Source organism: Poecile atricapillus, chromosome 8, assembly GCF_030490865.1.
Source record: "Poecile atricapillus isolate bPoeAtr1 chromosome 8, bPoeAtr1.hap1, whole genome shotgun sequence".
In the NCBI taxonomy this organism is placed as follows: Eukaryota; Metazoa; Chordata; class Aves; order Passeriformes; family Paridae; genus Poecile; species Poecile atricapillus.
In genome coordinates this window covers 24067580-24080143 of record NC_081256.1, presented here as the reverse complement: position 1 = coordinate 24080143, position 12564 = coordinate 24067580, and the positions used below count along the sequence as shown (strand labels likewise).

Below are 12564 nucleotides of genomic sequence, written 5' to 3'. Positions count from 1 at the left end.
TATTTATTACTTTCTCAAAGACATTTTAATATAATTATTCTGATATTCTGGTCTGGATAACAGCCAAAATCTCAGTTTTAAGGAAAACCCCTCATTTTACACTGATTTGAACTCCCGGTAGCTTTAAGCACCCAAATAATTTTAATTTTTTTTTTCTATTGAATGAATGTTCTGCAGTTCTAGAAAGATGAGTTATGCACTTTTGTTCACATACAAAAAGACAGTCTAACAGATGTAAACTATTTATTGAATATTTGCCACCAATATTGTTAAATACATAATCTTGCAGTTTTCCGCTTTCAAGTTAAAATGTCAGAAACAGAACACCAAATATTTACAATTCTTGTAAGGAATGTTACATAATGACACATTAAGGCGTAAATTCTTTTGGCTTATAATTCTGAAAAGAATGATAATAGCAAAAAGTGATGCAAAATCTTTCTTGTGAGATTATGATTAAGCTACAATGTTTTACAAAAATATGGTGTAAGATGGCAATAATCCCATTCAAAATCCTGCATTAGGCCCCTCGAGAGGGGCTGATAATTTATACAGTCAAAACTTTAAAATTTACATATAAAGGTACCCTATCCACCATTGAAAAGTACAACTCTCAACATATACAGTTTTCAGGCCACAGTTTTGAAGGTCTGGAGTATCAAGTTGGTTTGATGAATTAGTCGGTTGGCACTTATGAACACATTTATTGCCCTGTGGAAAGAGAAGAATATTGCTTCAGACACTTCTAGAAACACGGCATTGCAGAAACCCAGCATCACAGGCTTTGAGAACTGGAAGCACAGGGATGTTCCACCCTGTGCTGACCTACCTGCAGCTCCCTGCTGGCAGCCAGCCAGCCTCATCTGCATAGCTAATCCCAGAAAGGCTGTGTTGATTTGGCAGGAATTGAAAAAGATTTTGGCTCTCTATCATCACTGACATCTCAATCCTTTCGTTCTGGGATTCAGATAACCCAGGGAAAAATGTGGAGCAGATGACTGGGGCTTGGAACCAGATGATCTTTAAGGTCACAGCCATTTTCTCACTCTGTGATTGTTAAACACCTTTCAAAGCTGAGCTCTTCACCCCACCAGGAATTCCAGAATTGGCAGCTCTTCCCTCAAGGAATACAGAACGTGCACACGAGTGACAGCAACACATTATTTTAGTTACCTTTCTGCTAAGAAAGGTGTGGGGTCACAGAATTTTTCAGCTCAGTGATGACGTCTGAGCATGGCTTGGGTTTGGTGCTGCTGCTTTCTGGGGGGAGCAGGGATCTCCCTCCATCTGCAGCTCACACAGGCTGGAATTCCTCCTGACTTCCCAAGGATAGGAAACACAGGCCTCATGGAATTTCTTACACTACTGCAAATAATTAACACACTTCAAGCTTAAGCCCACAACACTCAGTACTTCTGTCCAGGAATCAAAGCTACCGAAACCTACATTTCTCATTTTGGTACCAAATTTAGCCTCGATTTCAGGAAAAGGAGAAAAAAACAAGAACGCTTTGATGGGAGCAGGATTGTACTCCCAGCTGGTCTCAAGACCTTTCTCTCTTTTAGTAATGCACCATCTCCTGGGTGCTTTCAGCCTTTGCCAAGCTCAACAAGAACGACATCAAAGTTGGTTCCATCTTTAAAACAGAAACTTGGCACTGTCAGAATCCGAGAGGGACCCACTCATCCTCCAAAAGAATCACTACAGTGAACTATACAGGAATAGTGACCTCACAACCCAAGGTGAAGACCTGGAAAAAGACTTCAGTTTGAAGGCTAAAATGTTCAGTTAGAAAAAGATTCAGCTGAATCATTCCAGGTACTGCAGAGCACTGTGAGGGTCTATAAAGAAAGGCCAATAAAAATGTAAATCAAAGAGAACCCTGCACAGATGTTTTGTATTTGAAAATGATACTTCAAATAGGTAAATTACTTTTCTCAATAAAAAAAAATCCATAATTTCTTTGTCCTTGTATATGCACTGAGAAAAAAAACAGGGCCAGGAAATTTAACTTATCCTATTTCCAAATTCAAAACAAACACATGGGTGTTACATGGTGGCGTATTTAACAAATTTCCCTTTCCTCAAAGGCATTTCAAAAGAAACAGCATTTTAAAGCAGCCATAATAATGAGAGGACATAGGTAAGGAAATAATTAGGCAACTCCTAAAAAAGGCAGCTTACACCCCAAAGCTTGTCCTATTTTCCTGCTAGTCAAAACAAAAACCTTTCATTATGTTATGTGAAAACAGCAGGACAAAAGCATACTTACTTTCCATCTTTAAAATAGGTTTTCAGAGTATCACTGAAACTTTTGGAGTATTTTACAAACTCTTTCTTTTGGTGCTCAAGTGCCTACAAAAACAAAAACACCAGGAGAAGAGTCTTAGCTCACATATTTCTTGGTACAGTTTCTGAGAACCTTGATGTTAAACTGATCAGGAAATTAATTAATGTTACCTCAGGAATAAAAATTTTTAGTTTTTTTTCTTTATAAGAAACAAAGAGAATTTTTTTTTTATCTAAAACTCCTGAGAGACCCATCATACAACCATTTTGTTGTTAAAGCATGGTGTCATTGATCCAGAGGATGCCTCCTCTTTTGCTATCAGAAATAGTGGATGCAGAGCTGGTACACGTACCCGCCGGTTCTGGTACTGGTATTTCTTGAAGACATTATTTACTGTGTCAAGAAGCTCCTTTATTGCACTTGCAATGTCCCTGTTGGGAAAGAAAAAGAGAATTTCAATATCCTTAGGAGATCCCATGAAATGCTGGAATTTAATCCCTTTCTGGCAGTCAAGTATTTCTTAGGGCAGTCTCTAGAGAGGAGGTGTCAGACATGATGTAGCCACAGCAGCGTCCTGGGAATCCAGCCTTGGAACCAGCAAGTTTGGTCAAGTATCAGCCTCATCGTTTCTAAGTGGGATTGGGCTCTCTTGCAATGGGAACAGTGCTGCTACATCTACAGAATTCAACATTCAGGCCTAAATACAGCAAGTTTGACCTCTCCATCTGCAGCAAAATCAAATACTTACTTGATTGTCTGAAGAAACCTCACTCTGTCATTGATCTCATCTGGAATCTTGCTAAGAATCTGTTTAAGTGCTCGTGCCTTTTCATTAAGATCTTGGAATTCAGGTTCAGGTCTTTCAATCATATACTCTGGCAAAAAGAACATATTCAAAACCAGCATTAGTTTGTCCTCAGGTCTGCAGTGACAGCTAAAAACACGACACAAAATGCACCAGGACTGCCAGGGTGAATTTGAAGGTGAGCAGCGCAGAAACAGCCGTGAGCAGAGAGCTGCAGTGAATAACCCCCGTGTGAATCAGGACAGTGCAACAATCACCTTTATTACTGCATGGTGGAAAAAGAGCCCATCTTACTTTATTTCAGACATTAAAGTCATCAAATTCAGTATTAAAATAACTTAAAGCCTGCAGTATATTCTCCTTCTGTGACAGTGTAACTGCTGCTTTTAATTTGAAGCAGGGGGGAAAAAAAGAGGATGTTATATTCTATATTTGGCTTTTCCTGGTTAGCATTGCAAAAGGTGAACTATGCACCCATAAAAACATAGCTCTAAACATTCATTCTCTTTCTTTCCTTCTCTTATTAGTCAAGCATGGTTTTCAGGGAGATTTAATTTCTCCAGTACTGGCATTCAAAAATAAAAATTTTCTTCTACCATGCTGAAAAAATTCCACTAAGAAACAAATAATCTCTTCTGAAAAAACAAAGAAATAGAGAATTGCATGTTCCTAGTTAACAGTGTAATTAAAAATACAGTTATTCAACATAGGATTTATTACCTTCTACATCATCAGCTGCCATACGCAGAAGAGACTCTGTGAAATTCACATCCACACTTTTTTTCTCCAGAATTTTCATGATGATGTCCTGTGTAAGACCTGGATTTTCTTTTTCAGCCTGTGTAGCAGAGAAATGTTATTTTCTTAAGTATGCAGGACCTGGACATTGCAAGCACAAACATTTTCATGTAAGTTGCTTCAGATACTGCAGGACTTTGCTAGGAACTTTGAAAGCCCAATGGCTTTAGACCAGTAGATTACATTAAAAACATTTTTCCACTACAAAATTCATTTTTCTTGGATTATATCACTGATTTTGTATAAGTAACTTTTCCAATAAGCCCTTGCACTCAATTTGAGTAAGAAAGGTTTTAATAAATGTTTCTATCCTGTTGTATTTTCATAAACACCAAGTTTTGAGACAAAGATATGGTATCCCCTGGAACTGAATTCACTCCAACACAGGTGCTACTCCCCCACCTTCCCCATGACATTTATAAATGTGCCTCTCATGAGTCACATCATATGCTCAGACATCACCTGGGAATTGCTCTTTCAGAAAAAACCCAGTTTTTGATTGATGATATATCTAAGTACAGAGCTGGACTGACACTGGAGCTGTTCACATCACCTGTGCTGCTACCAAAATCCTGCTCTGAGTGGAAGAAAAATGAGCCTGGTGGGTTTTTTAGCTGGCACTACCATTTTTTACCAACATCTCAGTTTAACATTACTTGCATCCAGCTTAGCTCCTTACCACCGATTGTGAACACACATAAAACCAACCCACACTTGTAGGAACTCAGTTTAAGACTTGAGACCATCAAAGTACATTTAGATTTAAGTGCAGGAAGAGGGAAGTATCCCAGAGCTGCACAGCTCAGATATGTCATGCCTGACATTATTTTGTTTCAATATTTCAAAAGATCACCACTTCAATAAAGTGTAAAGGAATATCTGTATTTTTACTCTTTAGGAATACAATGGCAAAGTCAGAAGAATCTTTTTTTTTCCATTTACTGCTGGATTTCTACACAAACACTCAACTTCATCCACAAAAGAAATCCCATTACTATTCACTTTGTAAACCAATTTCAAAGTCTGCTACGTGCCTATTGCTCATGAGCACCTATTCTACAAATCCTGTGGGTTTATTATTTATTCACTGACTGCTTCCTCATTTAAGCTTTTGTTCTATGTGGACAAGAATCTGTTTAAAATTGCTCATTCAGATTTCTACTCATGACATCTGCAGACACCTCAAGCTTCCAGTTCATGCAATTGTCCACTTTATTTTTAGACTACTGGATCAAGGATGAAGTCTTAGATAAAAAGACAAGGAAACAAGAGAGCTGACCTTTTAGCTTCATCATACACAGCTTACTTTTGAAACAACCATTTTCCAATGCAAGTTAATTCTCACCTTAATAAATGCTGCTCTCAGTGTCTGAGCTGCAGACAGATTTACTCTTTCTAGCTGCAATAAAAGTTTAGAATTAATTATTAACATTCTGTTGTTATCAGAACAAAACAAGTCAAATCACACTTTGCCCTATAAAACAAAATGGAAAGGGGGCTTGACAGAAGCTTTCAAACTGCTGGTCTCACTTCAGAGATACTTTAATCACAAAGGAAAGAGTTCCCCCCTCAAATGAAAACAAAAATCACTGGATGTATTTTGCAGCAAAAGTCCAGCAGAAGATTTTGAGAACACCTTGGTAATCTCTGATATTCAGAGAAAAACAAATATCTTATTAAATTACAACCATTAGCAGTAAAATTAAAATGCATCAAGCTGTTCACAGGTTTGACTGTGTGCTATTTCCTGCCAGAGAATACAAGGGCTGCATTTTTGTGAAAATCCTCTGTTAAAGGTAAGAGAAAAGCTCAGGACCAAGACAATCAGCAACCTTTAATGAGCATGAAACTGTTCATGGCAAAAGGGTGAAACAACACAGAGAGAGATGTGTTAGACAAAGCTTTCCCAAGATGGACAACATGCTACTGTGGCCACATTTCCCCAAATAAAGGGGATTGATTATTGCATTCCAAGGCAAACTGGAGCTCACCTCATTAAAGACAGGGTACATGACAGCATAGAGAGGCATGGAAACCATAGAAGTGGTCTCTGCTTCATTCTTCATCTCTTCCATTGTCATCCTCATTCAAAGAGCCACTTCTCAAGGAAAACACTATAGAAGCAAAAAACTCCTCATTCACTGGAATGTCTCTTCTTTTTCCTCGTTGTGCAAGAATACTTGAAGAACTTGGAAAATCTGTTGTCCTTAGGGTGTGTGAGAAAAGAGAAAGCAAACACAAATTACAAATGCTCGTGAGGGACAGATTCTAAATATGACAAGGCACAGATCAATGTGAGTTTTACTGCCAGAAACCAGGGATTTCTTACAACAGGAGTCTAGTAAACAGGGAATGACCACTTGGTGTAACTTCAAAACCCTAACTGAAAGCTATTAAGCGAGTATTTTAAAGAAAAGGTGCTACCACAAGTGTTTTTTCCCCTTCAAGCTCTTATGGAATCAATTCTCCTGAAAGCAGAGATTTTATGTGATGTTTACAAAAATCTTGCCACCACTCACATGCAGCAGCATAAGGCTCCTGACAACTCCCATCCAGAAAAAGCTTGCACTACACATGCTGTAACCCCAAACCTCATCCAGCTGCATTGTGACTATTAAAACTACCTATAAATACTCCATATTTTTGCACATGCACCAAGCTGTGATTCTGCTGGAGATTGGTGCCTACTTTCCACCCATCTGAATGTGAACACTACATCTTTGGTTTTATATAAGCTGAAGTCATGTTTCTACTCAGGGTGTGTCACCAGCTATGTTAACTCAATGGAAAATTATTGTTCCAGTAACTGAACCTCTGTTTTGGAAGTTCTCCACCCAGCCCAGCTCATCGTACCCAACATAGAAGGATCATTGCTCAGACCCAGAAATTATGTGGAAAAGAAAAAAGGTCACCTTACAGTTGATAAAAACCCCTTGTTCCAGCCTGCTGTATTTTCTATTAATCAGATTCTTTTAAAATATTTTATATGACATAATTGAGTTTAAAGATCTGAAGTCCAAGTCAAAAATAAAGATAAAAAGAAAGATACTAAGGGTTTTAACTTTTAGATTTGCTTGAAGTATTTAATGCACCAGAGGAAGGATTTTTCCTCCTAGCAAGCTCCAGACACCAGGCATTTGCATGTCTCTGTAATTTACTGACATTTTAGTAAGAAGTGAAAAGAGTGAAATGATAAGAAACAGCAGAAACTACTCCAGCAATCAATATCACTCCCTGGGAGTATGAACAGGTTAAGAACATGCCAAGACATTTCTTCAAGCCATATTCCCCATTATGCTCTGCACTGGCTGAAGATCTCGAGGCTGTTTAAATGGAAGAAAAGGTATTTTTTGTCCAGAGCAGATATATAATTGTTTAGCCATAATTATACAAGTGAAATTTGTTACTGATTACAGTGAGCACAGAGAAGAAACTGGATGATTACAAATACTGTGCATATCTCATCTGAGCTTGTGAACAGTAAAAGCTGCAGAAAAATTAAACATGACTACAGTAAAAACTTTATACAAATCTTATAACATGGACTGCTTATTGCAAAATCTCACTTTGTTTCTCTTGCTGTTCCAACCTCCAAGTGCCACAGATGAGCTGATTCCTCCAGCTCCAGAAAAGGATTCCTGAGACTTTGGAAAGGGGTCTGGATGGATGAAATACTGCAATAATCAGGGGTCTCACAAATCCATCACCCACCCCTGGTATTTTACAGCAGTCAAGAACATGGAAGAACACAAGTGAATATGCATCATTCCTCAAAATGTTGAGTGTTTTCCCAAGAACTTGTTTCAGTTACATAAATTCATGCAAGGTCTGCTCACATGGGGGGAGGAAACTTGTCTGAACAAGTTTTCACTCCCTACTGCAGGTACAAGCTGTCCCATTTATTATCCATGTGCATTCCCTGCTGGATGGAGATCTGTTTGTTTTGCTGTTGAATTCCTCCTTTCTGGAAGTCCAGTAAATATCCACTCACACACCTGACAAGCACCACCTGCATTCACAGATTAATTTATAGCAAGTTTTCATCTGTATTCTGAGAGTAAGTTTTTTAAAATGGTTAAATCAGGTCACTGAACATTGTTCTACTCCCCAAAAGATTTTTATCACAGGAAGAAGGGCAAAAAAGGACAAAATTGCCATTAGATATAATTACTTTGTTTTTATGGGTTGGCAGTATCCACACACACACAAAAGGAAATACTAAGTGAAATGATGGATTTTTATGATGATGAAAACCTATTACACTGTGAGCTACCATGAAGAACTCATTTTCTACTGAAGAACCATAAGCTATTGTTACTAATCCATGGTACAGTAAAACCCTCATATAAAAACAATTATACATTATCTATTACCCCTTTTCCAGACATTGACACTCTTTAAAAAAAAAATAATAAAATACAACGCTTGGATTAACACAAAGGATACCAATTTTGCAATTGAAGAGGTGGGTTTATATATTCATGCACACAAGAAATATTTTAAGAGCATCAAATGCTTTCATTGCCAAGGTATGAAAAGAAATATATTCAATTTATCACACTGCTTGTTCATTATTTCATTATTCAGAAATCTTCCTGTTTTCCAGAAGATACACTAGTGCATCACAGTGTCATGAAGTACCTGACTGCTACAATTCTCAAACTATTTATCTTTACAGTTAGGAATCAACTTCACATCTTTTGGATGAAACTTACTCACTTCAATCTTTGCTAGTGTTAAATAGAAAGAATAATTATCTTCACAAAAACTCAATGCTCACTGTGCTACTGAAAGTCAGTTTGTAATAGCTACACTAAACCACGTCCAAATATCCTTGAAGAAGGTCTCAATCCTGATTAGGGACCAAATCCTCAGGAAAACGGAAGTTTCTGTTCTATTTTTTAGTGGACTATCAGCAAGTCCACTAACCTTCAAAATGGCCTGACTCAAGCTGAAGTTTAATGCACATTATCACGCAGCAAGGAGGAGCTTTCAGCATTTCTTTTAGGATGTGATCAAAAGCAGCTCTGCACAGCTGCCAGACTCCATGACAGTGTCTTGTAACAGCTTAACTTCAGTTCCTCCAATCTCAAAAGAGCCTTTTCTTTGAGAGGAGTTTACCCTAGATTCATCTGTCATCTGGTTTTTTTTTTACATTCTCACAAAAGGTGGAATACGACTCCATGAGAAGGTGATTTACTAGGACAGCACAGTGGAGTGGAAGAGTTGAGAAAATCCTGGAAAACTGTAAGATGTACAAAAGGTGTTACTCTGCTGGCAAACTTGTTAATTGGTCTGAGGGGGCAGATGAGGAGAAGGCAGCAGGACACTGCCAAATACTAAACCGAGCGTGAGCCTGATCTTCCTTTTAGTTACAGTGAGCCTGCAGATCCCAATCCTTGGATCTGCAAAGAGAATCCTGGGAGAGAATGTCCAGAATGATACAGGGAATTTAAAGAGAAGCTAGATTTGTCAAGTGTGCTAAAACACCAGTTAATATAACCCTGAGTACTCAGTTCTCACCCATCAAACACATCAGGCTGTATTCCAAGAGATGCACTAACATGGAATACGTGCTTTCACTGTCAGGATAAATCTTACATGTTAACCTTTACGTCTCGGTGCTAAAATATGATCCCAGCCAGTCAGCAAACACGGAGAGAGCTGGTGTATTTTACATGAGGAATAGATCCAGAAAGGTTCTTGGACAGACCTATTCCCCCATAGCCACCCAATGACATTTTAAATCATTCAACTGAACTTTAGCAGAAAAAAACCCAAAAACCCAATCCCTGCCAAAAAGGGTGAAGAGCACAAACCACCACACTTCCCAAATGTACAACCACCATTATCAGTGGCTAAGGTGACAATTTGCTCTCTCTAATGCGTTTCATTTACTGTCAGACTTTTGGTCATACACTTAAATCAAGCAGAACTGCAGAGCTGCTAAATAAGAACACAACCATCACCATGTGACTACAGCAGGCAGGATCTTCCCATATCCACACCTGCTCCTAGGCCAGGCTGAAGATGAGTGAGGTTTCCATCAAAGGAAGGTGTTTGTGTAACACAACCTTCTGAAGCAGTGCTTAAAGCAAAGAGAGCAGACTCTCATGATTTCAACTTTTCAAGTTTTAAACCAACAGAAACACTTGGTATCAACTGGCAGAGTTTCAGCTCTGTCATCAGCAGATCTACCTCTGCACTGATGTTGTCTCTATTCCCTTCTCCAGGCTCCATCCACCCTAGATCTGGTAAGTGCTTAGACATTAATATTCTTTTTTAGAAAAGTACTACAGAGGAAGAAGGCCCAAGGCAATGATTACAAATATTATTATTTTAATGGCTGGCTTCTAGCAAAAATCACAGCTCCATTCCTGCTAGAGAAGACTACCTTACTGCCAAGAGGTTCTGCTCCACTTTTTGCAGTGAGGATTCAAGAAGAGGTTTCACCTTTAGGCTGATCTGAGATCCCTAAGTTACCAGAAAAACTCATTCAAATCCAAGGCCAATGTACATGGGAGGAGGGAGTGTAGGTAACTTACTGTTGCTGTTGTAAAATTTATGGAAGTAAAAAGAATTGCAGAATACACTCTTTTAACTATATACACACCCCACACCTGTCTTGGTAACTTTGTTTCCGTCATTAATGGTCACTTGAATTAAACAAAAACCCCTAACCCACACATATTTATTTTATTTTTTTTATCAGATGTTACTTTACCTGCCACGCTATTTTAATTATCCATTGCAATTATTTCCCACTGTATAACTTAGATTATTTGATACAAAGCTTCAAAGCTTTGTGTTTCAGACACAGAATACCTTCCTTCTTTTTAAAATGGAGTCTGGGTGGATTCACTGGGATAAGCATACAGATCAAGCATTAGGATACCAATCTGTATTTTAAAATCAGCAATGATAACAAGAGACTTAAAAGGCAGCCTACTAAACTGATTCCATATTCTACTGATTCTTACACTAAACAGTTTCACTGAAGAGCTAATAAAAGGAATGTCACCAGCAAATAGCACTTTAGTTTTAAAAGTGTCTTCAAATGCCTCTCACTAGAACAGAAATACAGTTTTCAAACATCTCCACACACGTGTAACAGTCACCCCCAGTGAAATTCACTCTGGCAAAGCAGAACTGCTTATGCATTTGATTACTGTAAGAGCACTTCTATGACTAATTCAGAAATGACACAAACCTGTGATAAATCCAAGATGTCTATTTTTAGAACCCTATCAACTTAAAAAACAAAAACCAAGCCTAGCCTGAAGTCAGGCATATAATTAGTCCGTGTTCTTTTGCTGGACTTCAAAATGGAAGTGATTTAATCTGTCCTAATACACTCAGTCTGTGTCTCACATGAGACCCTACAGCCTGTGCTCCAGTTCCACCAGTCAGCAGCACCAAACTGTTATACAGCGTAACTGAAACAGGTCAAATGAATGTTGGAATAAATAACCACAACAACATATCCCCACTCCTCTTTGGGAATGTGAAAGTGAAGCCACTACTTTATCAAACACACACAGGTATGACACAGCTCCAAAGGGACAAAAATACTTTCCAACGTGTCAATAAATACCAGAGAAGAATTAGTTCCTCTGATAACAGGAACAGCGCAAGGTTTCAGCCACACAGTATGTGTGAGCTACAGAAAAACACCAACCCAACTCACCAGTTCAGTGAGCAAGTTATCGGGATACCCCAGCCCAGAACATCTCCCCTGACTGCTCAGTCCCTAAGGGGGACAGCCCGGGGGAGAAGGAATCGCAGAATCAATTAGATTGGAAAAGACCTCCAAGATCATCGAGTCCAACCTTTGAACAAACACCGCCTTGTCAAGCAGACCATGGCACAGAATGCCACGTCCAGCCTCTCCTTAAGCACCTCCAGGAACGGTGCCTCCACCACCTCCCAGGGCTGCCCATTCCGATGCCTAATCACCCCTCCTGTGAATAATTTCTCCCTAATGTTCAAGCTACACCTCCCCCGGCGCAGGAAGGGGGAAGAAGCCGAGGTGCCCTTTCTCCCTGCCCGCCGCAGCCACCTGACAGCGCTCCGCTCCGAGAGGACGAGCTAAAAATAATACACACAAAAATAAAACACATCCGGGCCTGCGCCTGCCGGGCCCGGGCCGAGGGAACCAGCACCAGGCCGGGAACCCCGGAGCGGGGCCAGGCCCCAAGCCCCGCGGCCGCGGGAAGGGCGGGGAGAAGGACAAGCCCTCGGCGGCGCCTCGGGGCCGGAGGAAAGAGGTCACCGCCCGGCCGGGAGGGGAAGGGACACCCCGCGCACCTTCCCCGCACGCCGAGGCCGCCCTCAGCCGCTTCCTCAGCCCGGCCGCGGCGCCGGGGGCGGCTCGACCGCCCTTCTCGCAGCCCCGGAGGGCGCGGCGGGCCCCGCGTCCAGCCCGCGGAGAGCCGGGCAGGGCAGGGCTCGGCACCTCACCTGCCCCAGCCCGCCGAGCCCCCGCTGCTCCCGAGGGGCTTCGCCTCCGCCGCCGCGCCGGAAGCGCCCGCGAGGAGCAGGAGGAGCAGGAGGAGGAGGAGGAGGAGGAGGAAGATCCGCGGTGTTACCACACACCAGGCGTTGTCCGGAACCGCGCGCGGGGCCCTGGGGCTCGTAGTCCACCCTCCGCGACCACAAGCCCCACAATGCC

At 40.7% G+C, this 12564-nt stretch overlaps 1 protein-coding gene across 4 annotated transcripts; it reads right to left on the bottom strand.

Annotated features, from left to right (window-relative positions):
* Positions 1–226: 226 nt before the first annotated feature.
* Positions 227–12558, bottom strand: PDCD10 (programmed cell death 10). 4 transcript variants are annotated; one of them, XM_058843710.1, is made up of 8 exons: positions 12489–12558; positions 5885–6099; positions 5239–5292; positions 3816–3933; positions 3039–3165; positions 2643–2721; positions 2273–2355; positions 227–711 (listed from the first exon to the last, which is right to left on the bottom strand). In XM_058843710.1, the coding sequence occupies exons 2-8, from the start codon at positions 5978–5980 to the stop codon at positions 630–632; spliced, it is 639 nt and encodes a 212-aa protein (XP_058699693.1). In that variant the 5' UTR covers positions 5981–6099; positions 12489–12558; the 3' UTR covers positions 227–629. The 4 variants fall into 4 exon arrangements, with proteins under 4 accessions (XP_058699693.1, XP_058699691.1, XP_058699694.1 ...); XM_058843708.1 differs by having other exon boundaries at positions 12354–12556; XM_058843711.1 differs by having other exon boundaries at positions 5885–6091; positions 12354–12494.
* Between the last annotated feature and the right edge of the window lie 6 nt (positions 12559–12564).